At 44.5% G+C, this 24,746-nt stretch overlaps 1 protein-coding gene and 2 long non-coding RNA genes across 4 annotated transcripts in view; 2 read left to right on the top strand and 1 right to left on the bottom strand.

Moving 5' to 3' along the window:
• The window catches only part of COL4A1 (collagen type IV alpha 1 chain), a 187,056-nt gene that overhangs the window by 128,016 nt on the left and 34,294 nt on the right, over positions 1-24,746 (top strand). For both annotated transcript variants that reach the window (XM_083729818.1, XM_083729817.1), the window contains exons 35-41: positions 5,551-5,649; positions 5,828-5,917; positions 6,063-6,202; positions 18,383-18,509; positions 18,609-18,689; positions 22,315-22,413; positions 24,346-24,396. In XM_083729818.1, the coding sequence (XP_083585944.1) occupies positions 5,551-5,649; positions 5,828-5,917; positions 6,063-6,202; positions 18,383-18,509; positions 18,609-18,689; positions 22,315-22,413; positions 24,346-24,396 (687 nt within the window). The remainder of the gene's footprint in view (positions 1-5,550; positions 5,650-5,827; positions 5,918-6,062; positions 6,203-18,382; positions 18,510-18,608; positions 18,690-22,314; positions 22,414-24,345; positions 24,397-24,746) is intronic.
• LOC310840825 lies at positions 6,209-7,220 on the top strand. Its single transcript, XR_014562178.1, has 2 exons — positions 6,209-6,411; positions 6,452-7,220. It is a non-coding gene; the product is annotated as an uncharacterized lncRNA (long non-coding RNA).
• LOC310840743 lies at positions 7,348-24,400 on the bottom strand. Its single transcript, XR_014562079.1, has 5 exons — positions 24,319-24,400; positions 23,586-23,773; positions 21,322-21,420; positions 17,848-18,246; positions 7,348-8,237 (listed from the first exon to the last, which is right to left on the bottom strand). It is a non-coding gene; the product is annotated as an uncharacterized lncRNA (long non-coding RNA).

Here is a 24,746-nt window from a genome sequence, read left to right as displayed (position 1 = left end):
GTATAGTTTAGCAGATTTTTCTTTTAACTCTTTCCATTCAGAACATGCCTGTTTTTTTGCCAAATCTTTTAATTTTTAGGAAACAGGGACTCCCGGCTGATGAGAGGGTTTGGAGGGTTGCCAAATTCGTGCCTTGGGCATCACCCAACATCCCTGCCTCCGCATCTTGTTGTGGAGCGCATATAACGGACGGTTTGCGGGTGGCACAGCCCCCCCCCCCACTCTGGGGTATGGTAGTCAGGGTTAATTACCCTCATTTACCCTCAGGGGAATTACTGGCACGACTGGCTGTCCGATCTCTTAGGAAGCCGACATCTCTCTTTTTTTAAAAAAATAAATTTTTATTAAGTTTTACACAAATATCTCCAATTAACAATACCCAATTAACATATTTTTCTCTTTTGGACTTCCCTCAGCTTCTCTGACAATCATCCGTATTTGAATTTATTATCTATGCATTCCCAAAATTAATATCGCCTTTTAAGATACCTTTACAAACATATTTGCATTCTTGCAATATTCCTTATTCTATCACAAAGCTTCTTTAAAACCCACTAGCGTTGTTTGCTCATCACATACACTTTTCAAATACTCAGAAAATTTTCTCCAATCCTCAATGAACTTGTGATCTCGTTGATATCTTATTTTTCCAGTTAGTTTCTCCAGTTCTGCATAGTCCGTTAACTTCATTCTCCATTCTTCAAGCGTCGGTAATTCTTCCTGCTTCCATTTTTGGGCCATCAATATTCTCGCTGCAGTAGTTGCATACTGAAAGAGCTTATGATCCTTTCTATTTATTTAATTTCTTGTCATTCCTAAAAGAAAGGCTTCTGGTTTCTTTACAAAATTATATTTCAACATCTTCTTTAACTCACTATATATCATCTCCCAAAACCCCCTTACTTTATTGCATTCCCACCACATGTGAAAAAATGTTCCTTCTTTCTCTTTACATTTCCAACACTTATTACAAGTTTTAAACATTTTTGCTAATTTAACAGGTGTAATACCATTTTCATAACATTTTCCTTTAAGGTGAAGGTGGTGCATGCTGTAAACTTCAGGTTATCATTCCATACTTTAGCCCAGTTTTCAAAATATATATTGTAACCAAAATCTCTGGCCCAGTGAATCATTACCGACTTAACTTCCTCGTCCATCGTATACCATTCCAATAACATTTTATACATTTTAGAGAATATCTTACAATCATTATTCACAATTTCTGTTTGAAATTTTGAGTCTTTTTCTATATAACCCTTCTCTTTCAACTCTTTTTTAAACATATAATTTATCTGATAGTAGTGCAACCAATCAAATACATATTCTTTTACTTGTTCATATGGCTTCATTTTCCATTTCTCTCCCTCTTTAACCACCAATTCTCCATAAGTGATCCAGTTCCCTCTCATATTAGTTTTCTTAACACTCATAACCTCTAGTGGGGACAACCAGTGTGGAATTCCTGATTCCAATAAATTTGTATATCTATCCCATACTTCAATTAACGATCTTCGGAAGATGTGGTTTTCAAAAGCTATATGACTCTTCTTTTTCTCCAACCATAAGTACGCGTGCCACCCAAATTTGTTATCAAATCCTTCTAAATCCAATAATTTTGTATTCTTTAGTTTTATCCATTCTTTTAACCAACAGAGACATGATGCTTCATAGTAAAGTTTCAAGTCTGGCAGAGCAAAGCCGCCTCTTTCTTTTGCATCTGTTAATAACTTATATTGAATTCTTGGCTTTTTGCCCTGCCAGATATATCTTGAAATCACTCTTTGCCACTCTTTAAAGATCATTGTCCCCTTAAGTATCGGAATCATCTGAAATAAAAATAACATCTTTGGGAGTACACACATCTTAATTGTTGAAATTCTGCCCCAAAATGATAATTTCAACCTTCCCCACACCTCCAAATCTTTCTTAATTCCATTCCATATAATTGTTCTGGAACAAATCAATATTTTTGGGGGTTAGCCATATTCCCAAGTATTTTACTTTTTTCGCTACTTCAATACCTATTTGTTGTTGCTTTACTTCTGCCGTAGCTTGATCCATATTTTTTGCTATAACTTTAGTTTTTTTCCTATTTAATAAAAATCCTGCCACTTTACCAAATTGTTCAATTTCTTCTAAAGGAAGCCGACATATCTCATTACCAGAACCCGGAAGTCAGGTGTCCCCCATCTTATATTAGTGTGGCTGCCTCATGGACTAGTTCTGGGTGGTAGTGAACAAATGGTCCCTGAAGAAGATCCTTCTAATGAAGCAGATGCAGAAGGGATGCTGGCACACGGACTGGCAGTATGCTGATGAGTGTACCCTGGGGGAAGGGGGCTAGAGTTTGACTTGGGAGAGGGGGCTAGTTATTTGTGGGGAACTGTACCTGCCCAGACACTAGATTGGTGTGCATCCTGTATCCTGTACAGTCATACCTCAGGATAAATGTGCTTCAAGTTAAGTATTTTTGTGTTGCGCTCTGCCACGACCCAGAAGTAACGGAGCGTGTTACTTCCAGGTTTCGCCACGTGCGCAGGCTGTCAAAATGGCGTCACGTGCATGTGCGGAAGCGGCGAAACGCAACCCACAGGCACAGGTTGCGTTCGCTTCAGGATGCAAACGGGGCTCCAGAACGGATCCCATTTGCATCCCGAGGTACCACTGTATTATCTTTGACAATAGATAGATCGATAGATCGATAGATAAATTTAACCCTAACCCTTTGGCTGAGAAGCACCCTGGACAGATGGGGGAGGCCTGTGTGGCCAATAGGATGTCACCACCACTTCTTCCGCCCTCAGCAGTCGGACCTTGGGCAGCAGGGACCATGGTGGGAATGCATATAGCAGACCTGAAGGCCAATTCTCTGTTGGTGCATTCATCCCACAGCAACCCAGTGATCGGAAGCAGGAGAGGTTGTTTTGAGAGTACATTTCACATTGCTCCCTTGATGGGCCTCGTATCAGGTTATCATCTAAGCAGGGGTACAGCCATACTCCCAAAGTCCATACACACCAGAGCAACTAGGAGTTTGCAGAAGACTCTCCGAGAAGATTTGAGGCCAAACAGCAAAGCCCTGATTTGGAAATGTCTGTGGTTTGTGCCGTCCCCCTGTTTTCCATTCAGCATTCCACAGCTCTTGGAATGAGTCTGGAAAAGGCAGGGTAGCCAAACACTGCTGTCCATCTGGAAAGGTAGACTTGGCTCCTTTGGTTGCCTGTTTCCATGGGTTGTTCCTCAGGGAGTTCCAGGACTCTCCTGGCTTCTGATTGAAAATACCTTCCCTTCAGGGGTGACACTTTCAACTCTTCTTCAGTCAGCTTGCCTTTTTCCTTTCATCTGAGGCTGATAAGGGCTCAAAATCGGAGAAAATGTCCAGGGCGCCCACCACTTGCTGGCCCTGAGTCCTATTGCTCGCCCATCCCAAGTCCTTGGACGTTTGCTGCCTTTCTTTCGCTCCCTCGGGTGGGGAGACTTGGCATAGGCGCTGGAAGGAAGGAGAGGCGCAGGAGGAGTGGAGGAGGCAGAAGACGGCAGAATGGTGATCTCTTTCTTTTCTGCTTAATTTGCCTTGCCACCTGCTTGCGCTTTTGAGGGGTTCCTTATCTATTTTAAGAGCCCCGGAGCTTCCTCTACCCCAGGAAAAGCCAGGTGAGAACCGTCCTCTTGGAGGGACTTACCCTGCCTCCGGCTGCCGCTTTGGTCCCTGTCCTACGGCTTCTCCCCATTCCATCAAGAGTCTCTCGCTGCCCGGCATGGCGCAGATGCCTTTTGCTCTGCGCAACCCGCCCCGAGCGAGCGCGAAAAGGACGGAGACTGAGTCGCCTCCCTGTCCGCTTGCCGCCGCTTCTGCCGCTGGATCGGACTCGGGCTCGGGCTCGCCGGCTTCGCGCTGGGCGGCTGCGATCAGCTCCCTCCCTCTCGCCCCGCCTGTCTTCCCCACCCAGCGAGTGAATGCCGCCCCGGGAAGGGGAGCCGGAGAGAGCCAAGCGCCCCAGTCACGTGGCAAGACTGCTCTGAGGATCCTCACCCTGCCTGACCGACCGGTGGGAAAAGCCATCCCAGTCTCGTTACTGCCCTCCAGGATCCCTGGGGAGGGTGACGTTACAGATAATCATATTTCCATTTTACCTCTTTCCAGATCCATAGAACTGCTTTTAAAATGTTTCAGAGTCACTTGTTGCCCTACAGTTTCAAGGACATTTTATTTTTTTCTTTAAATGATTTTTCTTTAGACAGCGAACCACTTCTGTGTTAAGTAGATGTCTCTTCATTTGCTTTGTACAGGAGCTAAAAAACTGCTAATTGTCTTCTCATTTCCACATCATATATTAGCAACTAGGAATGCAGTTGGCGCTGTGGTCTAAACCACCGAGCCTCTTGGGCTTGCCGATCAGAAGGTCGGCGGTTCGAATCCCTGCAACGGGGTGAGCTCCCATTGCTTTGTCCCAGCTCCTGCCAACCTAGCAGTTCAAAAGCATAATAGTGCAAGTAGATAAATAAGTACTACTGTGGCGGGAAGGTAAACGGCGTTTCCGTGTGTTCTGATTTCCGTCACGGTGTCCTGTTGCATCAGAAGCGGTTTAGTCATTCTGGCCACATGACCTGGAAAGCTGTCTGTGGACAAACACCAGTTCCCTCTTCCTGAAGAGAGATGAGCGCTGGAACACCATAGTCACCTTTGACTAGACTTAACTGTCCAGGGGTCCATTACCTTTTACTTTACCTTTATTAGCAACTGAGGCCAATAATGCATTCTTGAATATGAAACGTTGCGGATCTCTAACCTCTAACGTTGCGAATAAACGAATGCAGGCAATCAGACGGCAGCTGCATGCACTCACACAGCAAAATAGAAAGCCCTTCAGATGTATATAGAAATGGATAAGACATACTTACTGATCACTTCTCCCAGCTTATGAAAATGTGTTTTTGTTAAAATAATGCTACTTGCCAAAGCAGTCTCAAGGTGGGTTACACTATAATAAATAATATGTTAAAATCAATTAAAAACCTTTTATGTTGCAAATCCTGGGAAACAAGACATATAACAAGGGAGAATATAATGAAATACAGTAATTGCTTTTAATTTCAAAAAGTCAGGCCATTCATGTTTTTATCCTCTCTATATAAGATATTCCACTCTATGTGTTCCTTGTCTAAAAGCTCCCACTCCCTGAATCCATTAAAAATGAGAAAAAGGCACCTTGGACATACTTAGAGATACTTGTGCCCCTGCTGCCATTTCACATGTTTTGTTGCTCAGGCGTGCTCTGGTCCATGGGGTCACGAAGAGTCGGACACGACTAAATGACTAAACAACAACAAATTAGTGTTGAAAACTGAAATTTAGATTTAAATCCTAATGAAGTCAAGCTGTAGTTCAGTTATATATTCTGTATAAACTCTTGATTTATTTATTTATTACAGTAGCAGAATAACTAAATTTATATCAACTGATTTGTCATGCTATTCTCAGAGTGATTCTCACATACTTCAGATGTGGTAGAAAGAGACACAAAGCAACATTTTTATGCTTTCTAGGCCAACTGGGACCATTAGGAGAGAAGGGAACTGCAGGGGATCCTGGCACACCAGGAATGCCAGGGAAGGATGGGGAGCCTGGTCTACCTGGACAAGCAGGTATGAAACCCTGACTTCCTTTTTATCACTAATGTGAAGCCTCTGCGTGTGACTACTAATTACAGTTCTACTTTTATAGCATTGCTGGGCTCTTTCATAATCTAGCAGGCACCTTTACATTGTATTTTAATGAGTCATGTAGTTCAATATATTTTTTAATATCCCCTTTCCATTTTAGGGCCAAAAGGGGACCAAGGCCCTCCAGGATACCAGGGTGAACCAGGAGCTCCTGGACAGAAGGGGTCCATGGGAGAAATGGGTCTCCCAGGTAATATTAACTTTGGCTATTTGGAATTATACATCAGCTAACTTCCCACTCATTTCCCAGTAACCAAAATGTTCAGATTAGTTTTAACACATTATGTTACTTTTAAGAAAGAAAAATATAATATAATCCAAACTTTTATTTTTAGGACCATCAGGAGAAAAGGGTGTACAAGGCCTTCCTGGTGAGGCAGGGAAACATGGGTTACCTGGAGCAAAAGGTGTGAAAGGTGAAAAAGGGCAGGCTGGGCTTCCAGGAATTGGCTTCCCCGGGGCTCCTGGTGAGAAGGTATCCATCCACAGTTGTTCATAAACTATGTTAAATATCCTAAACAATGTAAAGGTTTCTGTGCACAATGCATCTCTTTCTGATTCCAAGGCATAAGACTGATGTGCAAGAGTACGGGCTGTATTCAAAACAATTGTTGAGGATAGAAGGGCATTTGCATTGGAAGCTGCCTTCTCCCAAAAAGCATTGGTCTCAGGGGTTTTCAACCAGTGTGCCATGGCACCCTGGGGTGCCTTGAATGATAGTCAGGGGTGCTGCAGGCAACACTAGACTCTGTCCCTCTTTCCTTCCCTCCCTCCTCTGATGCCCTCTTGCTTTTCTGCCTTCCAAAGGTTTGTGTGGCTGTTTGTTGCTGCAGCCCTGGCTATAAGCTCCCCAGGCGAATGGTGCCTCCGGGTCTGGCCAGGAGGTGCTGGATCCCAGGAGCTGAGGCGGCCAGAAATTTAAAAGGCACTAGCCTTTATGAGCATGCAAAATTTAGTTCTTTTCATCTGCACATTACAATGGAGCTATGTATAATATTAGTCCACTTCTCTGCTTCAGAATTGTATTGGGAAGTGATTTGCAGTGAAGAAATGGGTGGTGGTGGTGGGATGCTTTGCTCACCTAATGTTTTCCCCTTGAACTACCCCTAACTGCTTTTTCCCTTGAAGGGTTTGAGGTTAAACATGGACTCAAAGCCCCACAGTGATAAAAGAATCTGGGAAGCAAGTTTCAGGAGAAACTTCAGGATAATCGATTGGGGGGGGGGGGTTAAGCAGCCCCGATCCGCCCTATTTCTCAACTGCATAAATCTCGTTTCTGAGGATGGTTTCATAGAATTGTAGAGTTGGAAGGGACCCCAAGGGTTATCTAGTCCAACCCACTGCAATGAAGGAGTCACTGCTAAAGCATCCCTGAAAAACGGCCATCCAACCTTTGTTTAGAAACCTCCAATGAAGGAGAGTCTCCAACTTCCCAAGGGAGACCGTTCCACTGTCAAACAGCTCTTACCATCAGAAAGTTGAAATAAATAAAATAATAATAATAAAATGTCCAGTAGCAACTTAGAGACCTACTAAGTGTGTTCTGCGTAAGCTGTGTGCATGCACATTTCTTCATATACGAAAAGCTTATTCCCAGAACAAACTTAGTTGGTCTCTAAGGTGCTACTGGACAATTTTTTATTTTTTTATTTTTTTAAACTATGTCAGACCAACACGGCTACGTACCTGCATCAGAAAGTTCTCCCTGATATTTAGTTGGAATCTCCTTTCTTGTAACTCGAATCCATTGGTTCTAGTCCTACCCTCTGGAGCAGGAGAAAACACGTTCCCCCTTCCATGTGTCAGCCCTTGAGATGTCTGAAATCGCTTTTCCAGGCTAAACATAACCACCTTCCTCATTGGTTCCAAGGGAGTCTGTTCTGCTTAGTTCCATAAAGTTCTTCCTAATATTTGGTCAGAATCTCTTTTCTTGTAATTTTAATCCCCTCGTTCAGGACCTATTCTCTGGAGCAGCAGAAAATAAGCTTTCATTTATCTGAGTGTTTATTGTTTTATTTTTATTTTTATGTAATTTTGTGTCATACGCTCTAATGTAAACAAAGATATATCTCAGTGCAACCATGTTAAACAGTTAAAAGAGGAAAAGTAATAATAAACTGTTACCAAAAAAAGAAAAAGCTTGCTTTATCTTCCATGTGATAGTCCTTCAGATATCTGAAGATGTCTATCATACCACTTGTCAGCCTCCTCTTCTCGAGGCTAAATGTACCCAACTCCCTGAAACATTCCTCATAAGTCGTGATTTCCAGACCTTTTATTATATTGGTTGTCCTCCTCTGCACATGTTCCAGTTTGTCAATATCCTTCTTAAACTATGTTCACTGGTGGAGAAAGGGGAGTGCGGCGGGTGCGGCCTGCCCCGGGTGTCATCCCTGAGGAGGGGTGACATCGCCGCAGGCTGCACCCCCCTTGGGACGCTTGCTGCCGCTGGCACAACCCTCTGGGATGCTAGCCCCGCCCCCATCGCTCTGGGTACCTGCTAGCTCCGCCTCTGACTGTGTTTTTTTTAAAAAAATATTTTTATTAAGGATTTTCTTGTTTTACAGAAGTGTAGTGCCTCGTATTTTTTTTCCTTCTTCTTCTTCCATGTAACGTTTTTACAAATCCGTTTCATTTGTTGAGGCATTAGGGGGAGAAGAAAACAGAAAGAAAAAAGAAAGGGGGGGTGGGGAGAGGGAGGATGGATGGGGGTGGGGTCGGGTGGCGGTGTTTCTATTATGTTTAATGTATGTAGAGTTTGGTGTCAGCGTTGCTTGTGTTGTTCACTTGTGTTCCTTTGGTGGTGAGAGAGGTTGGGGTTGGCTTAGGGTGTGATTGTTTGCTTGTGATTGGCTGTGGTGATCTTTGTTTTCGTGTGTGAGTGAGGTGGGTGGGTGTTTTGGATCAGGTTAGCCATATTGATTTGTATGCTGTTGGTGGATTATTGTCATTGTCCTGTTGGGCTGTGTATGTGATAAAGGGGAGCCATACCGGGGTGAAGGCGTCTTCTTCTGTTTGTCCCCGTGTCAGTTTCAGTTTATTAGTTAATTTTTCTAGTAGGGCTGTTTCCCATACTATTTGGTACCATTGGTCCATGCTTACTCCTGACAGGTCTCTCCAGTGTCTGGTTATGATGTTTCTGGTTGCTGAGAGCAGGTGGGTTATAAGTTCTTTGTGGTGTAAATGGGCATTGTTGTCTTGGAAGATGTTTAGTAGGGCCAATTCTGGGGTGATGTCTATTACTTGCTTAGTTATTTTACATATTTCTTGTATGGCTGTTGTCCAGAATAGTTGAATTTTGGGACACTCCCACCACATGTGGAGGTATGTGCCTGAGGAGGTGCACCCTCTCCAGCATTTTGGTGAGGTTCCTGGGTGTATTAGCGCTAGTTTCCTTGGTGTTAGGTACCACCTGTAGGTGAGTTTCAGTGTGAGTTCTTTTCTTTTTGTTGATATGGATTTAAAGGGGGGTTTAGACCACATTCTGGTCCATTGAGTGGGGTTAATCTCATAGCCTATGTCATTCTCCCATTGTTTTTTGATTGTGTCTAGGGGATTTGCGGGATTTTGGAGTAGTATTTTGTATATTGCGGATACCGTCCCTTTACCATTTCCCTTTGTTGTTAGGAGGAGGTTTTCGAAGGTTGTCAGGGGCCTAGTTGCTGCTGATTTTACTGTTGGGTTGTTTAAGAAGGCATGTAGTTGGTGTTGTGTTAACCAGGTCATTTGGGTGTCTTCTAGTTTGTCTTGTATTTCTTGTGTTGACAAGGGTTTGTTATTTTTATAAAAGTCTATTAGGCGATATAAGCCTTTGGTTCGCCAGGTTTTTGTCTGGAGGTTTTGTGCTGCATGGTAGAATAATGGGTGGTACGCCAGGGGGATTAGTGGGGATGGGGTTGGGGATAGTTTGCCTATTTGTGTTTTCCATGCTTTGAGCATGGTCTGTGTGTACCTGTTAAGTGTTGTGGGAATTTTCTTTAGTTTGTTTGGGAGGAGTGGGTATGTTGTGGTGCAGGTGTTTTCAATTGTGTCCCTCTCTAGGTGTACCCATTGTTTTGTCTCATCTTCTAGTATATATGGGATTATATGGCGTATTTGGTTGGCATTGTAATATGCTTCTATGTTGGGGATTCCCCATCCTCCTTCTGAGGTGGGGAGGTGCAGGTATTTGGGGCTTATTCTTGGTTTTTTATGTGAGAAGATGAAAGAGTGTAGTTTTCTCTGCCAACTGCGAAGTTGGGTTGAGGGGATCCAGATTGGGAGGGTTTGGAATAGGTAGGTTAGTTTTGGGAGTGTGATCATTTTGATCATGGCTATTTTGTCTGAGAGAGTGAAATTCGTGTTATTCCATCTCTTTAGGTCTTTGTTAATTTGTCGCCACAGGGGCTTGTAGTTGTGGAGGTACAGTTTATTGAGGTTTCTGGTTAGTTGTACCCCTAGGTATCTGAACTTGGTGTGGCAAAGTTTTATTTTGGTGACCTTCGTGAGTTCTTTTTGGGTGTGAGGAGGGGTGTTGAAGCACATTGCTTCTGACTTTGTAAAATTTACCTGTAGGCCCGACACCATTGCAAATGTGTTGAGTTCTCTGATTAGGGAGGTTGCTGTGCTTATGGGGTCTGGTGTTGTGACCATTAGGTCATCTGCAAAGAGCCCTAATTTATAGGTTCTGCCTTTTATTTCCACTCCCTTGATGTCTGTGGCTGCTCGGATGCGGATTGCTAAGGGTTCCAGAGCCAGGATAAATAAGAAGGGAGACAGTGGGCATCCTTGTTTCGTGCCTCTTTGGATAGCTATAGTATTAGAATCCATATTGTTAGTTCTGCATTTTGCTGAGGCTTGGGAGTATATTTGTTTGAGGATTTGTAGGAAGTTGGGGCCAAATTTCATGTTAGTTAGTACTGCTAATATGTATTTCCACTCCAAGCAATCAAAGGCTTTGAGGATGTCTAGGGACATAATTGTCAATGGGAGTTTGGTTGCCTTGCTGTGTTCGATCAGGTTCAGTAGTTTCCTGATGGGGTCTGTTATATTGCGGCCAGGGACAAAACCAGCCTGGTCTGGGGCTATTAACTTGTGTAGGAAGATTTTTAGGCGGTTGGCCAAGATTGATGTGAATATCTTGTAGTCTTGGTTTATTAATGAGATTGGACGGTATGATTCTACTTTGAGGCTGTCTTTTAGTGGTTTTGGGATGGAGACTATTTTGGAGTGGGTCCAGGTTTTGGGGATGGGGGCCCCTTTTATGATGTCGTTGAATAGGCGGGTCATGTAGGGCAGTGTTTCCCAACCTTTTTTGGGCAAAGGCACACTTGTTTCATGAAAAAAATCTCGAGGCACACCACCATTACAGCCCCGTGACGTCAGCGCGCAGCGTCACGCCGGGAGGGACGCATGAAAGTGTAAGTTTCAATTTTTTCCCCTCCCCCTTGCCTTCCTTCTGTGCCAACCGCCAAAAAGCCAAGAAAAAAGCCAAGACTTTAGGGCAGCAGGTCGACACGGAAGAAGCTCCTACCTAAGGACAGGTGCGACGGCCGTGTCCTCTTCTGCCACACTTGGCAGCCCTGCCTCACGGTCGTGACTCCCACCCTGATTTCTCCCCGCAGGTCGAGCGGCACAGGCAGCCCAATGTGTCCAGTCCAGACACAAGCCCCGCTTCCCCACTCTAGATCCTGAATGCGACCAAGTGCTCTGGACTCCCGAGCAGGGTGGGAAAGAGGACTCGCATCTGGTAGCCTCCGGGCTCCTCGCCTGCTCGAGGGATGGCATTGCAGGCAAGCTGCCGGCCGTCGCCATCGCCGCCCCCTCATGCGAGTGGACCTGCCCGGAGTGGTGGGCCGGGGGAGGCTCGCTCTCTGTGGGGATGTGGCCCGCACGCGCGGCCCCGCTTCCTCCTGCCCAGGGCTGAGCTCCTTACCCGCGATCTCGGTCTCGCGCACGCGGATCCCACTTATTCCGAAGCTCGCGGCACTAGCCGGGGCTCTCACACCGTGCCAGGGCGAGGCGGCGCGGCCCACTGACGTCATCGCGGCTCGCCGCCGCCCTCGACTTCCCTGTTCCCTCCCCTCCCTCGGGTCGCCGTGGTTACCGAGGACTGCAAGCCGCTCGGGCGAGCGTGGGGCATTAAGTGGGAGAAGGAAAATTAAAATTAAAACTCGCCCGAAGGCCGCCTCTCCGGATATCTTTCGAATTTTTTAATTTTTCCCGCGGCACACCAGGCAACGTCTCGCGGCACACTAGTGTGCCGCGGAACACCGGTTGGGAAACACTGATGTAGGGCATCAAGGGTTCTTTGAATTTCCTATAGAATTCTGCTGTGAAGCCATCTGGGCCTGGGGCTTTGTGTGGTTTCAGGTTTTTGAGGACCGCATCTATTTCCTCTGGGGTGATAGGGCTGTCCATGAATTCCTGTTCCTCATCAGTTAGGGTAGGCATGGTCAGTCCTGCTAGAAATGTTCTGATTTCCTTCTCTGGTGGGTTATGGGAGGTGTATAGGTTGGAGTAGAATTCTGCAAATTCTGAGGTTATTTCTTCGGGGGAGAATGTTATGTTGCCGTCTTTTTTGGTGATGCAGTGTATTCTTGTTTTGAGTGCTTTTTTCCTACATCTATTTGCTAGTAATCTGGAGTTTTTCCCTCCATATTCGTAGAAACGTTGTTTAGAGTATAGAATGTTGATCATTGTTTTGTTAATTTCTAGGGAGTCTAGTTCTCTCCTTTTTTGTTCTATAAGTTTGAGGAGTTTTTTAGATCCTGTTTGTTTGTAGCGTGATGAGAGGGCTGTGATGTCTTGTTCTATTTTGCTAATTTTTGAGGAGGTTTGTTTTTTAAGGAATGTTTTCTCTTTTATGCAAGCTCCTCTGGTGACCGCTTTCATTGCGTCCCATAGGAGGGGGGTTGTTATATTGTTTACATCGTTTTCCTTGAAGTAGTTTTGGAGGGTTTTTGTGAGGCTCTCTCTAATTTGTTTGTTTGTAGTTAGGATGGGACTGAAGGACCATGATGGGGTGGTTTGTGTTCCTTCTCCTATTTTAACGATGACTTCTACTGGGGCGTGATCTGTGATTTTAATGTTACCTATGTTTGTTGATTCCACTGAGGGGATCAGACCCTGTGTGAGTAGAATGCTGTCCAGTCTGGACACTGTATCATGGCGTCCTGATTGGAATGTATGGCTGATGTCTCCCGGGTTTTGCTCACCCCAAATGTCGTAGAGACCCCTGTTTTTTAGCATTTTTAGTAACTTGTAAGAGTTCCTAGTTGTTGGGGGTTTCCTTCGGAGGAAGGTTGCCCATGGGGTTGTGGGGTGGATATCTTTCAGGGATAAACCTTTCATATTTAGATTGAGGTCCCCTCCTAGGATTGCTTCCCCTTCAGAGAAGGAGAGGAATTTGTTTAGTGTCTTCTGGAAGAATTCTAATTGTTTCGTGTTTGGGGCATATATGGAGCCGATTGTCAGTTTGATTTTGCCATCTAGTGTCCCTTTAGCGAAAATGAATCTGCCTTTTTTGTCCTTGAGGACTGTTGTGGCAGTGAAGTTCAGGTCTCTACTGAGTATTATGGCTACACCACGAGCTTTCCCTGAGCCTTGTGCGACCCACTGTTGACTGAAGCGGGGGTCGCTCAGGAGTTTGCTGCCTTTGGGTGGGTTGTGTATTTCTTGTAGGAAGGTGATGTGTGGTTTCATGGTGTTTATGTATGAGGTGATGCGTTTTCTTTTGATGGGGTTTCCCAGCCCCCTCACATTTAATGTAATTGCTTTTAGGTTAGCCATCTTGCTTATCTATTATGTGGGGCGATTCCCTGCCAACCCGTTCGGGTTGTCTTGTGTCTCTCTCTTCGTGTTCTTTAAAGAACCAGTGGGGTTGCGCTGACCTAGGGTGTGGTGGGTGGGGGGCTAGTGGGAGTAGAGTGAGATTTGGGTTAAAGAGTAGGGGGTAAGTTGTAGGGAGTTTCCTATATGTAGTCATATAGGTGTTTGTTTGGGGTATTTTGGGCCATCTGGCATTTAGCCGGTTGGTCCTAGGTCTCAGCTGGTGTGGAAGGCCATGTTCAAGGACAGGCCATCCCCCCTGTTGTCTGCGATAGGGGGTGATCAGCGAGACAGTGTGAAGTGACTTTGTAACGTCGCTGTCAGGTATAAGGTTCGTAAGCAATGTTGCCAATGTTATAAGCAACATTGTTGGTGTGTTGGGGTGGGGATGTGGGTGCTGGTACGCTCTGGTGCCACCATATTGCTGGTTGGGTATCAGATTTTAGCCTGATTGTGGGTTGTGTTATTAAGGTTGGAGTTGTTTTTCCTTAGTATGGAGTATGAGGATGTTGAAGGTGTGGGTGATGGGGAATGTGGTTGAGGTCGTCTGGACTGGTGTTGGGGTGGGGGTTTCTGTGGGGGTGCGGGGCTGGGGGGATGTTGATGGTGTTAACTAAATCTATGTTTGGGGGGGGGAGGGGGAAAGGGGGGGGGAAATCACCAGTCCTTCGGTTTGTGGGTTTTTTTTCCTGGTTGCTTCATTCAGCTGCAGTTGTTGTTGTTGTTGTTGTTGTTGTAGGGTTGTCCATCTGCGATGAATTGGTTTGGTTAATCTTGGTCTGGTTTCTTGTGTCGTATGGCCGGCGGGACGGTTCTGAGCGTTGTGCTTGCCTGTATTGGTTTGCGTTGTTCTGCCGCTTCTGTTGTTTCTTTTTGCTCTGTACCGTCGTCCAGTTGCTTGCTGTTGTTTCCTCGTGGTTGGGGCTGTCACTTGGTGGGTTTGTCGGTTGCCATTCCGGTGGGAGGTCGAGTTCAAGGTTCTTTAGTAGTTGCAGGGCCTCAGGTATGTTGGTAACCATGTGTTGTGTTGTATTGGTTGTTACAATGAGACGGAAGGGGAAGCCCCATCGGTATTTGATCCCTGCTTGTTGGAGACGCTGGGTGCATGGGCGCAGGCTTTTCCTCCGGTTTAGAGTATCCTGAGATAGGTCCTGTAGGGCCAGAATGGGGGTTTCTCCATATCGAAGGTTGGTTGAGTTTCTGAGGTTGTTCCATACCTCTTCCTTCTTTTTGTAGCGCGTGAAGCATACAATGATGTCTCTTGGGGGGGCGCTGAGTTTTGGCATAGGTTTTAGGGCTCTGTGAGCCCTCTCCAAGTCATCTGCCTCAAGTTTCAGGCCTGGGATTGTGTTTTTCAGCCAGCGTATAATTAGGTCTGTTGGGCTTTTCTCCTCTGCTTTTTCAGGAAAGTTGCGGAAGCGGATGTTACAGCGTCTATTGCGATCTTCAAGGTCGGCTTGCTTAATTTTCATCTCTCTGTGTTCTGCTTCCATTTGGTTTACCAGTTCGTCCAGTTTCTTGTTCACACGTGCGTTCTCCTCCCGGTATTGCTCTATTATTTTTTCTTGCATTTGGTTTTTGTTCTCTAGAGCTTCCACTTTGGAGGTTAGATTGTTGATTAGTACCTGCATGGGAGCCATTGTGGCCTTCAGTGTTTCTTCTAATCTTGCTTCCATTTCCCTCAGATCTCGTTTCGTTATTGGGTGGTCATCATCTTGAAGGGGAGTGGCCATCTTAGCATTGTTTGCCATCTCCCTGGTTGGTGTCATCTCAGTCTCCCTGATAGTTTTGGTTTGAGGTTGGCTTGGCGTCCACTTGGGGTAGGGCGTGTGGTGGTTAGGAGTTGTGCCAGTGGTGATTCCGGGGTATTGTTGGGTTGTTGAGCTGATCAGGCTTTGTTGGCTGGTGGCTTTTACAGAGCGTTTGGATTAGGCGGTCATTTGTGTCACTTCTAGCCTGTGTTTTAAGAACTTCTCTTGGGTTTTCTGTAGTTGCCTCAGCGGTGCCGCCGAGGCTGGGGGGGAGGGCAGGTAAGCAGAGGTGGGTAGACTAACGGACAGACAGTTCATATAAAGGGAGGGGGGTTAGCAGGTAGAGATGCAAGAGATTAGAGGGGTGGGGCCAGGGGGAATATGTGTTTAGGAGGGGGTTGTATATACCCAAAAGGTGTACTGGGGTCCAGTTAAGGTGGAAATTGGGGTTGGGAGTGCGCTTAGAAACAGAGACAGACAAATAGGCTATATGTAAAGGGTGGAGGGAGAAAAGGGAAGAAGAAGAAGAAGAAAGAGAGAAGAAGGGGGGAGGCGGGGGGGAGAGGGGAGATTGGAGTAAGAGAGAAGAGAGAGAGAGAGACAAAAAGAGTTGAAAGAGAGGAGAGATGGTACAGTAATATCAGAGGTATTAGATTGCAGCAGTAGTTTTAGCTATAGTATGAGGGGGCAAATTATGATAGGGTGATATGAATGTGTGTATGTGTTTCTTTTAGGGGAAGGGGGGGATAGAGAGAGGGTGGAGGGAGAGAGAATGAGAGGAGGAGGGGGAAGGGTGGGGGAGGGAAGGAGAAGAAAAGAGAGGGGGAGAGGGGAGGAGGGAGGGAGGGTGAGCTGCTGCAATGGTATGGGGGAAAGTCTTATTTTAAAAGAGGGGGTGGGGGGAAAGGGCTCCCCTCTCAAAAACAAACTGACGGACAGGCTAAAAAAAGGGGGGGGGTTGATTTTAAAAAATAAAAGGGATAGAGAAAAAAAATTGGGGATGGAAAATGAAAGGTGGGATAAGGGGAAAAAATGAGGAGGGGTGAAGAGAGAGAGGGGAGAGAAAAAAGGGAGAGAAAAATAAAAGGGGGGAGTTGAGGGGGAGAGTATCAGTAACAATAGCAGTGATCTAGAGGAAATTTTTGTTTTAAAAGAGAGTGGTGGTCGTAGCTGGGGGTGAAAGATTCCCCCCTCAAGAACAAGCCAACAAATAGACAAGAACGGGCTTTAAAAAGAGAGAGGGGAAAAAATGTGTGGTTTTTTTTAAAAAAAATAAATAAATAAAAAATAGATAATAATATTTCCTCCTAATTATTGTTATTATTTTTTATTTGTAAAAAAGTAATTAAAAATGTACAGGTAAAAGATAAAAATTAGAATTAAAGGTAAAAAAAAGGGGGGTTGTCTTTAGATAGATAGATAGAGCTTTTTATTTAAAAAAGAAAATAAAAATGAGTAAAGTATAGGTAAAAGAGGATAGGTAAAAGAGAGTGGAAAGTCTGGGGCGAAGTGGCAGTCCCAGGAAATGGCCTGTGATGGTTCAGGGCTGTTTTCTGGGTACTGCCATTTTAATTCTTAAGAGGGGAGTTTGAGGTGAAAATAAAATGAGGTTTAAATTGAGGGTGTGTGTGTGTGGAAAAGTGTGTCTTTAAATAGTGTGTAGAAAAGATAGAAATAAAAATAAAGATTCAAATAAAGGGTGGCTGCAGCAGCAGTGGCCCCTCTTTTAAAAAGAAAAATGATAAAAGTAGGTATATGGGGGGGGGAATAAAAAAGGATTTCTTTTTAAAAAAGGGGGAGAGGGGTAGGAAGGGGTTAAAAAAGGGTTTTGTTTGTTGGTTGTTGTTTTTTATAGAAAAAAGGAGAAAAGAAGGGGGTAGTTTCTTCCTTTCTGTGATCTCCTTTGTCATGCGGCTTTGCATGGAGGGGTAGGCTCCGGTCGGCTCAGCCACGTGTTTTTTCGCAGCGTCCTTTGCCTTCCCGTGTTCACCTACCTCCCCTCTTCCTTGTCGGCAAAGCTAGGGCTCCTCTCTCTTTCTTTCTTTCTTTCTTTCTTTCTTTCTTTCTTTCTTTCTTTCTTTCTTTCCCTTCTTCCTTCCCCCTTCTCTTTTTCTCCCTCTCTGCGTTAGCTCCACTGTCTTCCTGGATTTGGAGCTCCTCTCGGCTGTTGGGGGGGGGTCGGGTGCCTTTCCGGCTCAATCAAGGTCGTTGGGGGGTGTTTTGGCTCCCTTGAAAGACGCCCCGGGCACCCCCTGTTCCTCTCCGTTGGCAGTGTTGGCAGCAGCAGACCTGGGAGCCCAGGAATCGGCCAGACAGAGCCTTTCACTCTGGCTGGCTTCAGGAGCTCTTTTCTGCTGCTGCAGCCGCCATGCTGCCTCCGGAAGTCCCCCTGACGTTCTATTTGTTAAACACTATAGAAGACAGTTCAAAATGTTTACTTCTGATCGTCACTTATTGTACAATACAATAACATGAAGAAGGGAAGCAACAGCAAGGGAAGATTGCTTCCACCAGGGGCTGAGCAAGATCCAGCTGCTTAGGTTCACTTCCTTGCCCCCGCCTCTGACTGTGTTGCCCAGAATTGGACCCAGGACCCAATATAGTCTGACCAAGGCAGAGCAGAGCAGTACTACTACTTCCCTTGATCTGGACACTATATTTATGTTGATGCAGCCTAGAATAGCATTAGCTTTTTTGCTGCTGCATCACATTGTTTACTCATGTTAAGGTTGTGGTCTGCTAAGACCCCCTCAATCCTTTTCACATGTGTCACCCATCCAATTTCCCAAGTGAAGTACATTTTGTTAGTTTTGGCCCAGTTCTCCATTCTTTTAAGGTCATTTTGAAAACTCCCAGTTTAGTGTCATCTGCAAATTTGATGAGCATCCCCCCTAGTCCTTCTTCAGGGTTGGTTTGTAGTGGAGAGGCAGCTGGCATGCTAACTGTACTTACAGTTGGGCTGTAAAACATAGTTTTTACCTTAGTGTAACTACAGTGAGTTCAGACATTAGATATGAATAATATAATGATTTTAGAATGCATATTGTAATTGTTAAATGTTTGCAAAATTTACTGTTCATTTTTCTACCCTACAGGGAGACCCAGGAAAGACAGGTATTCCTGGCGTGCCTGGAGAGAAAGGTGAAAGAGGTGTTCCAGGAATTCCAGGCATCCCTGGCTCCCCAGGTGCCAAAGGGCTACCAGGTCTTCAGGGTTCTCCAGGTAAGTGATCCAAAGCTTCTTTCAGTATTTTATGATAAAGCTAAGCCTAGTAAGTACTCAGCTGACAACACTAAAACCTTATATTTCTTTATTATAAAGGTATTCCAGGAATCCCAGGTGAAAAAGGTGGAAAGGGATTACCAGGCTTAGATGGTTTTCCTGGCTTAAAAGGAGAAAAAGGTAAATAAATAATATTTTTGAAGTCAAAATTGCTATTTCACTCTAAAAACAGCAACGTAATGGTTACTCTTTGTGATTTACACAGCATTTTTAAAAAATGGATGTTAAGGGCATGTGGATTTTTAAAATTAGAAGGCAAAAATATAATTTGACAAGTATGTTAGACGTTCAACAACAGAGATAATTCAGTGTATAATTTAAGAGTGAATTCTGTTTTCAATAAACCAGCTAATGGGGTAAATTAGGGAGGTTCTGTCTTTCCTACTTTATGCTTTCCTGTTTCTTTCTCTTAAAATTATACAATATTTTTGTTCAATTCCCTCAGTAAAATGTTATCAGAATTTCTTTTCTCTATGGATTTCAGCTGCCTTATTTAAGTGACTTTGCTAACAAAAGAAAGCAAAGCTTTGCAAGCCAAGCTTATGGAACTCTTCTGTGTTGCAGTTCTGGCTTTATATAACATAATTCTGGACCATATTAGCCCATATTGGGAACAGGTTTAATAATGCCTAAGAGCCTTAAAAAGTGGATAAGATGATAATCAGATGCTTCAATAGATGACTGGCACATTCTCATAATTGCAAGGAAAGGCAGTAGCACTCTGGGCAGCTCCATGCAGAGCTCAGGGTGGAGACTCCACAAGACTTGGATAGTTAACCCTTTTCTGCTTGAGGGCCACATTGAGGATTTACCACACCTCTCTGGGCTGCATGCCAGCAGACATACACACTGGGGGGGGACGGGGATGCACACACTGGGTAAGACAGGCAGTTTTCACTCCTCTCTACACACAGAGAGAGACGGGTCCATAAGAGCAATTCAAATCATATCTATTCAGAAATAATTATATTCAGTAGAGCTTTCTGCTAGACAAAAGATGTAAACCTGTGTTGCTGAGGTGTGTGGAAAGGGAGAATTGGCAATCTTTAGCAGAGGACAGTACTTTTCATGTACAGTAGACTCACAACGTATACAGGGGTTATGTTCCAGGGTGTGTATGTGTGAGTGAGATCTCATGAGAGCTTCCCAGAGCTGGTAGGCAGGCTCTGCACCTTGCATAAAAACTCTTTCCACAGCAGGAAAATCCTGCACAAAAAGAGCTTTTAAGCTCTCCACTTTCCATGCATTTCATTTGTGTGATTTCAGCCAACTGGCTATTAACCACATACAGTAATACTAAAATTGCATAAGTCGCAAGTTCACTGTAAATAGTTAAAGAGAAATCAGCATTTTGAGACTTTTCTAAAGTGCTGTATATTTGAATAGAGCACAGCAAAGTAGTGCTAGTTAATCCCCAGCTGACTGCTTTTGCTAATTGCTTGGCCATTGTTCTTCTGTCTGTTTCCCACTGTGGTTGGTACCTTTGGCAACTATCACCAGTAATCATTAGTCTTCAACTTCAGAAGACATCACCATCAGTTCCCAAAACTGCACCCAGAAGCATCAACAGAGTGAACAGAACATTTTGGAGAGCACTTTGAAGCCTCAGTGCACAGGAAACTCCTGAAAGTAATCTGAGGGTGCTAGGTGAAACCTCAGGGAGGTTAGGAACAGCTTGAAATTGGGGTTTTTAAAAATCACACACAGATATTCCACAGAAATGTTGGGGTGCCCCACAGGGTGCTTCAAAAGTATTGGAGGGCTTTGTATGGCCCATGGGCTGCAGGTCCATGAGAGGTAGACTGTCTTGTTGTAACCCACTCTAGGAGCCTTCTTGGATGAATAATAAAATAATATAAATACTGCTTTCATCCTCAGGCTCAGTTGCTAGCTTCAGTGACAGGAGCCTCTTGTTTAAAGGACCCCTGCCTGTTGACTGGGGAAGAGGATAGACTGTGCTTCCACTAGGGCTCTTGTGCTGGAGCATTCTTGAGTCAGAGGACAGCAACATGGCATCCGCTGGCCAGAGAGTTACAGGCACATAAACACATGACATGCACATTCCACTTGCGCTTGACCATATTTACGTATGTTTCTGCAAAATTAATAAATTATATTAACCAGGGAATGGCACCAAAATGGTGCAAAAACAACTCATTATGAAAGCATTGTGGAATGAAGCTTGTCATTTCAAGAAATCAAGCCTTGAAGACTTGCGTTGGACATTTGAAAGCAGAGAATTGCAACCTGTGCTGCTAACAAGTGATGCCACCCCTGACTCCTTCAAAAATATTAATCTTTCTGGATGCCAGAAGGGATGTGGAACTCCTTGGTGCAAGTGTAAAAACAGCAAAATGACATGTGCCACAAACTGTAAATGTTACATTGCAGTTAGTACATGTGTAAGATCTGTGAACTCAACTTCAGCTTCAGAGCTCAACAGTGTTGCAGATCAAATTTGTAGATGTAGCAAAATGTATTGATTGAAAGTAAGAAAATTTATTTTGACTGCAGTGTCCTGTTTTATAATCTTCTTATCAAAATATCATTCATGATTTGCCACGTTAATAAGCTCATGTGAGCCAGAAAAAGGGTTTTGCAGGAAAGCCAACTTTGTACATGTGCAGAGATTTTTGAAAATTGTGTAAGTCACAATTTTTGTAATAACAAATAGTCTGTCTTTTCTGAAAAATGAATATGTTCAATTTTTCAAGATAGCAATAGTTAGGCAACAGAAAAATTGGCAACCTACATTTTAAGATTCAGAACACTTTCTTGATGAACAGACACCATTTCTTCTTGTTGTTGTTTATACACCATCCTTTATCTGAAGATCACCGGGCGGTTTACACTATAAAAACACATAACATAATAATAATTTTAAAAATCAATAACTCAGACACCCTGACACATTTAAAAGACCGTAGATTTTTTAATCAGCCAAAGCCCTGGGCAAATAATGTTTCCACTTGGTCCACTGGGCACCACAGTTCAAGAAGGACACTGACAAACTGGAACGTGTCCAGAGGAGGGCAACCAAAATGGTCAAAGGCCTGGAAACGATGCCTTATGAGGAACGGCTAAGGGAGCTGGGCATGTTTAGCCTGGAGAAGAGGAGGTTAAGGGGTGATATGATAGCCATGTTCAAATATATAAAAGGATGTCACATAGAGGAGGGAGAAAGGTTGTTTTCTGCTGCTCCAGAGAAGCAGACACGGAGCAATGGATCCAAACTACAAGAAAGAAGATTCCACCTAAACATTAGGAAGAACTTCCTGACAGTAAGAGCTGTTTGACAGTGGAATTTGCTGCCAAGGAGTGTGGTGGAGTCTCCTTCTTTGGAGGTCTTTAAGCAGAGGCTTGACAACCATATGTCAGGAGTGCTCTGATGGTGTTTCCTGCTTGGCAGGGGGTTGGACTCGATGGCCCTTGTGGTCTCTTCCAACTCTATGATTCTATGATTCTATGGTGCCTGAAGATATGAAATGGAGATGACAGGCAAGCTTCGCTGCGGAGAGCATCCCACCAGTGGGGAGCCATGGCAGAAAAGCCCCAGGTCGGTTCATATGGGGAGAGATGGTCCTTGAAGTGTTGCAGTCCTGAGCCATTTAAGCCTTCATAAGTCAAAACCAGCATTTTTAATCTGGCCAGGATAGGTGAGCAGCCTGCCCATTGAATTCTGCACCAGCTGTTTCCACGATTCCGCCATTTTGTTCCTCAAAATTTGTCTGTTTATCTTTTGCAGGTGACCTTGGGCCTGAAGGTCCCCCAGGAGCTCCTGGAGAAAGGGGCCAGCCAGGACACGATGGAATCCCAGGCTCACCTGGTGCAAAGGGTGACCCAGGTGAGATATTTCTCTTCTTTTTCTTCTAGTATGTAATATTTTTACCACAGTAGATGCCTGATCATATACTTTAAACAAATCTTAATATATATTTTTAAGCAAGTGAAGATTGATGTTTTAGCCCTGCCAGTATCCTGAGGGATGGCAGGATACCCAGTGAATTGTTCAGATTCTGGGGACAATCTAGAAAATTTAAACACAATTAACTTCCTCTAGATGCTGCTCAGTATGTACACAGCAAATGCAACTATTTTTAACTGTTCAAATGAAAGTACGCTTTACACAGGGACCCGTGTACATGGCCACAAAATACCTCTTCAATTTTTAGGGATGGACAGCTAGAGCTTGACTATATAGGAATATGATAAACTCCACAGCAGTGATTCATGTGGCAAAATGATTATTGAAATAGTTTTGTCCTTGGCAAAATTTGCAAAAATGAAATTAAATAAAACTGCCACAGAAACTTGTATACACACGTCCTTATCTAGAAAGATTATCTTTGGTAGGTTGAAGTATGGGTTGTTTTTTCACTGTTCATGCTATTATTTCTACTTATAATAGAGTTTCCAGGGCAGCTGACATATTCCTTTGTGGCGGTTGGGAATGGTCACCTAAATTAATGTACTACCCACTGGCAAAGGAAGAGGAGTGCGGGGGAGCGCATTGCCCCCAGCAGCGCGATCCCGGTGGGGTGCCATCGCGGCTGCCCCCCACTTGTGCTGAGCGCCACACCCCTGCAAGCAGTGTGCCACACCCCCGCCTGCTCTCCACCCCCCGGTGCCAGAGCATGAGGCTCCACCACTGGCACTACCCCAAGTCTTCTTGGTACCTTTTATGAACTCCAACCCAACTGAAGGGGGGTTTTCTTTCTCTTGTCTGTCCCCTGCTTTGGTTGAGCCAGCAAGTGAAAGGAGCTCTAATGTATCCATTAGCTTTGCTCCTATCTTCATTCCCCTCAACTCTGGATGTTTCCTCTGCAGCAGTGGCAGACTTTGGGTTCTCAAATTTCAGCAGCACCCTGTGTGACACTAAGAGACTGCTCGCCCCACCACCTCTGGCACTCTGTTCTACAGCTTTGTTGTGGTGCCCCCTGCAGCATGGCACCTAGTGTGGTTGAATCGGTTGTGCTGCTGTAAAATCACCTCTGCCTGAAGCTGCAGAGTACACACCTTCTATGGCCTCACTTTTCACTCAGATCTATTTCCCTGTATCCCAGTATTTCGCTGTATTCTCCCCCTGGTTGCCTGGTTGCTTGCCTTCCTCTCTCTGACAGTCCCCAGAGATGTGGGTAGAGAAATATGAGTTCCGTAATGCTCCCCCATTCTCCTCCATGCTGTGTCCAGGCAAGACGTCTGGCCTACAAAAAGTGAAGAAAGGGCCAGAGACACAGTAATATAAGCTGGATAAATAGAATTCCCAACTTCTTCTCACCCTAAATACTACAGTTTGCTCAGTTTAAGAACCCAGCAGGATTGGGGTGGGTGGGTGATAGATCCTTATACCTTGCTCTCAGTCACATAAAACAGCTTTTGCATGTGAGGCTGCAGTTCCTAAATCTTGTCTCCCTCTTGCTGTTCTAGCTTCTGGCTTAGCCACACACAGCCTCTTCAGGGCAGCGGGATGAAGGCTCTCCCTGCCCTGAAGAGGCTTCACACGGCTATCCCAGAAGCCAGAACAATGAGAGGGATCACTGCACAGCAATCCCTCTTGCTGTTCTGGCTTCTGGGATTCATAATATATTTTTTTCTTGTTTTCCTCCTCCAAAAACTAAGTGCGTCTTATGGTCTGGTGCGTCTTATAAAGCAAAAAATATAGTAGTTCATTTCTAATGTGTGAACCAGCATCAGGGGCTTTGATACAACAGTGAGATTTAATTTATGGAGAACATTTAAATTGCCTTACCTCGGTGCTACTATCTTCATCTTACAGGTATTCCTGGTAGAGGACTTCCTGGACTTCCAGGTGCAAAGGGAGAACGAGGTAATATAAATAACATCTCATGTAAAGCATACAGCCAAATAAAGAACCAGTTACATGCAAAACTAAAATATGATATATTTATTAGGCTGATGTGTCATCATAAGATAGGGAATAGCTTCATAGAGTGTGCATGCGTTGACACACTTGAAGATAATGACTGACTGATTTTAAAAGGTAGATTGCTGTCTGGAAAGCTGGGACATGAATAGGTTCTGTGAGACTCTTGGCAGGATCAGCTTTGTAAATAGAACATGTTGCCAAAGCAGTAGTTGTTGAGTTGCTGTGGTATAGGGTTAGTTGTGGTATAGGGTGTTAGATTAGGACCTGGGAGACCAGGGTCCAAATCTCCA

The sequence above is a fragment of the Podarcis gaigeae genome, assembly GCF_964106915.1.
Source record: "Podarcis gaigeae genome assembly, chromosome: 3".
NCBI lineage: Eukaryota > Metazoa > Chordata > Lepidosauria > Squamata > Lacertidae > Podarcis > Podarcis gaigeae.
This window is presented reverse-complemented; position numbering and strand designations above follow the sequence as displayed.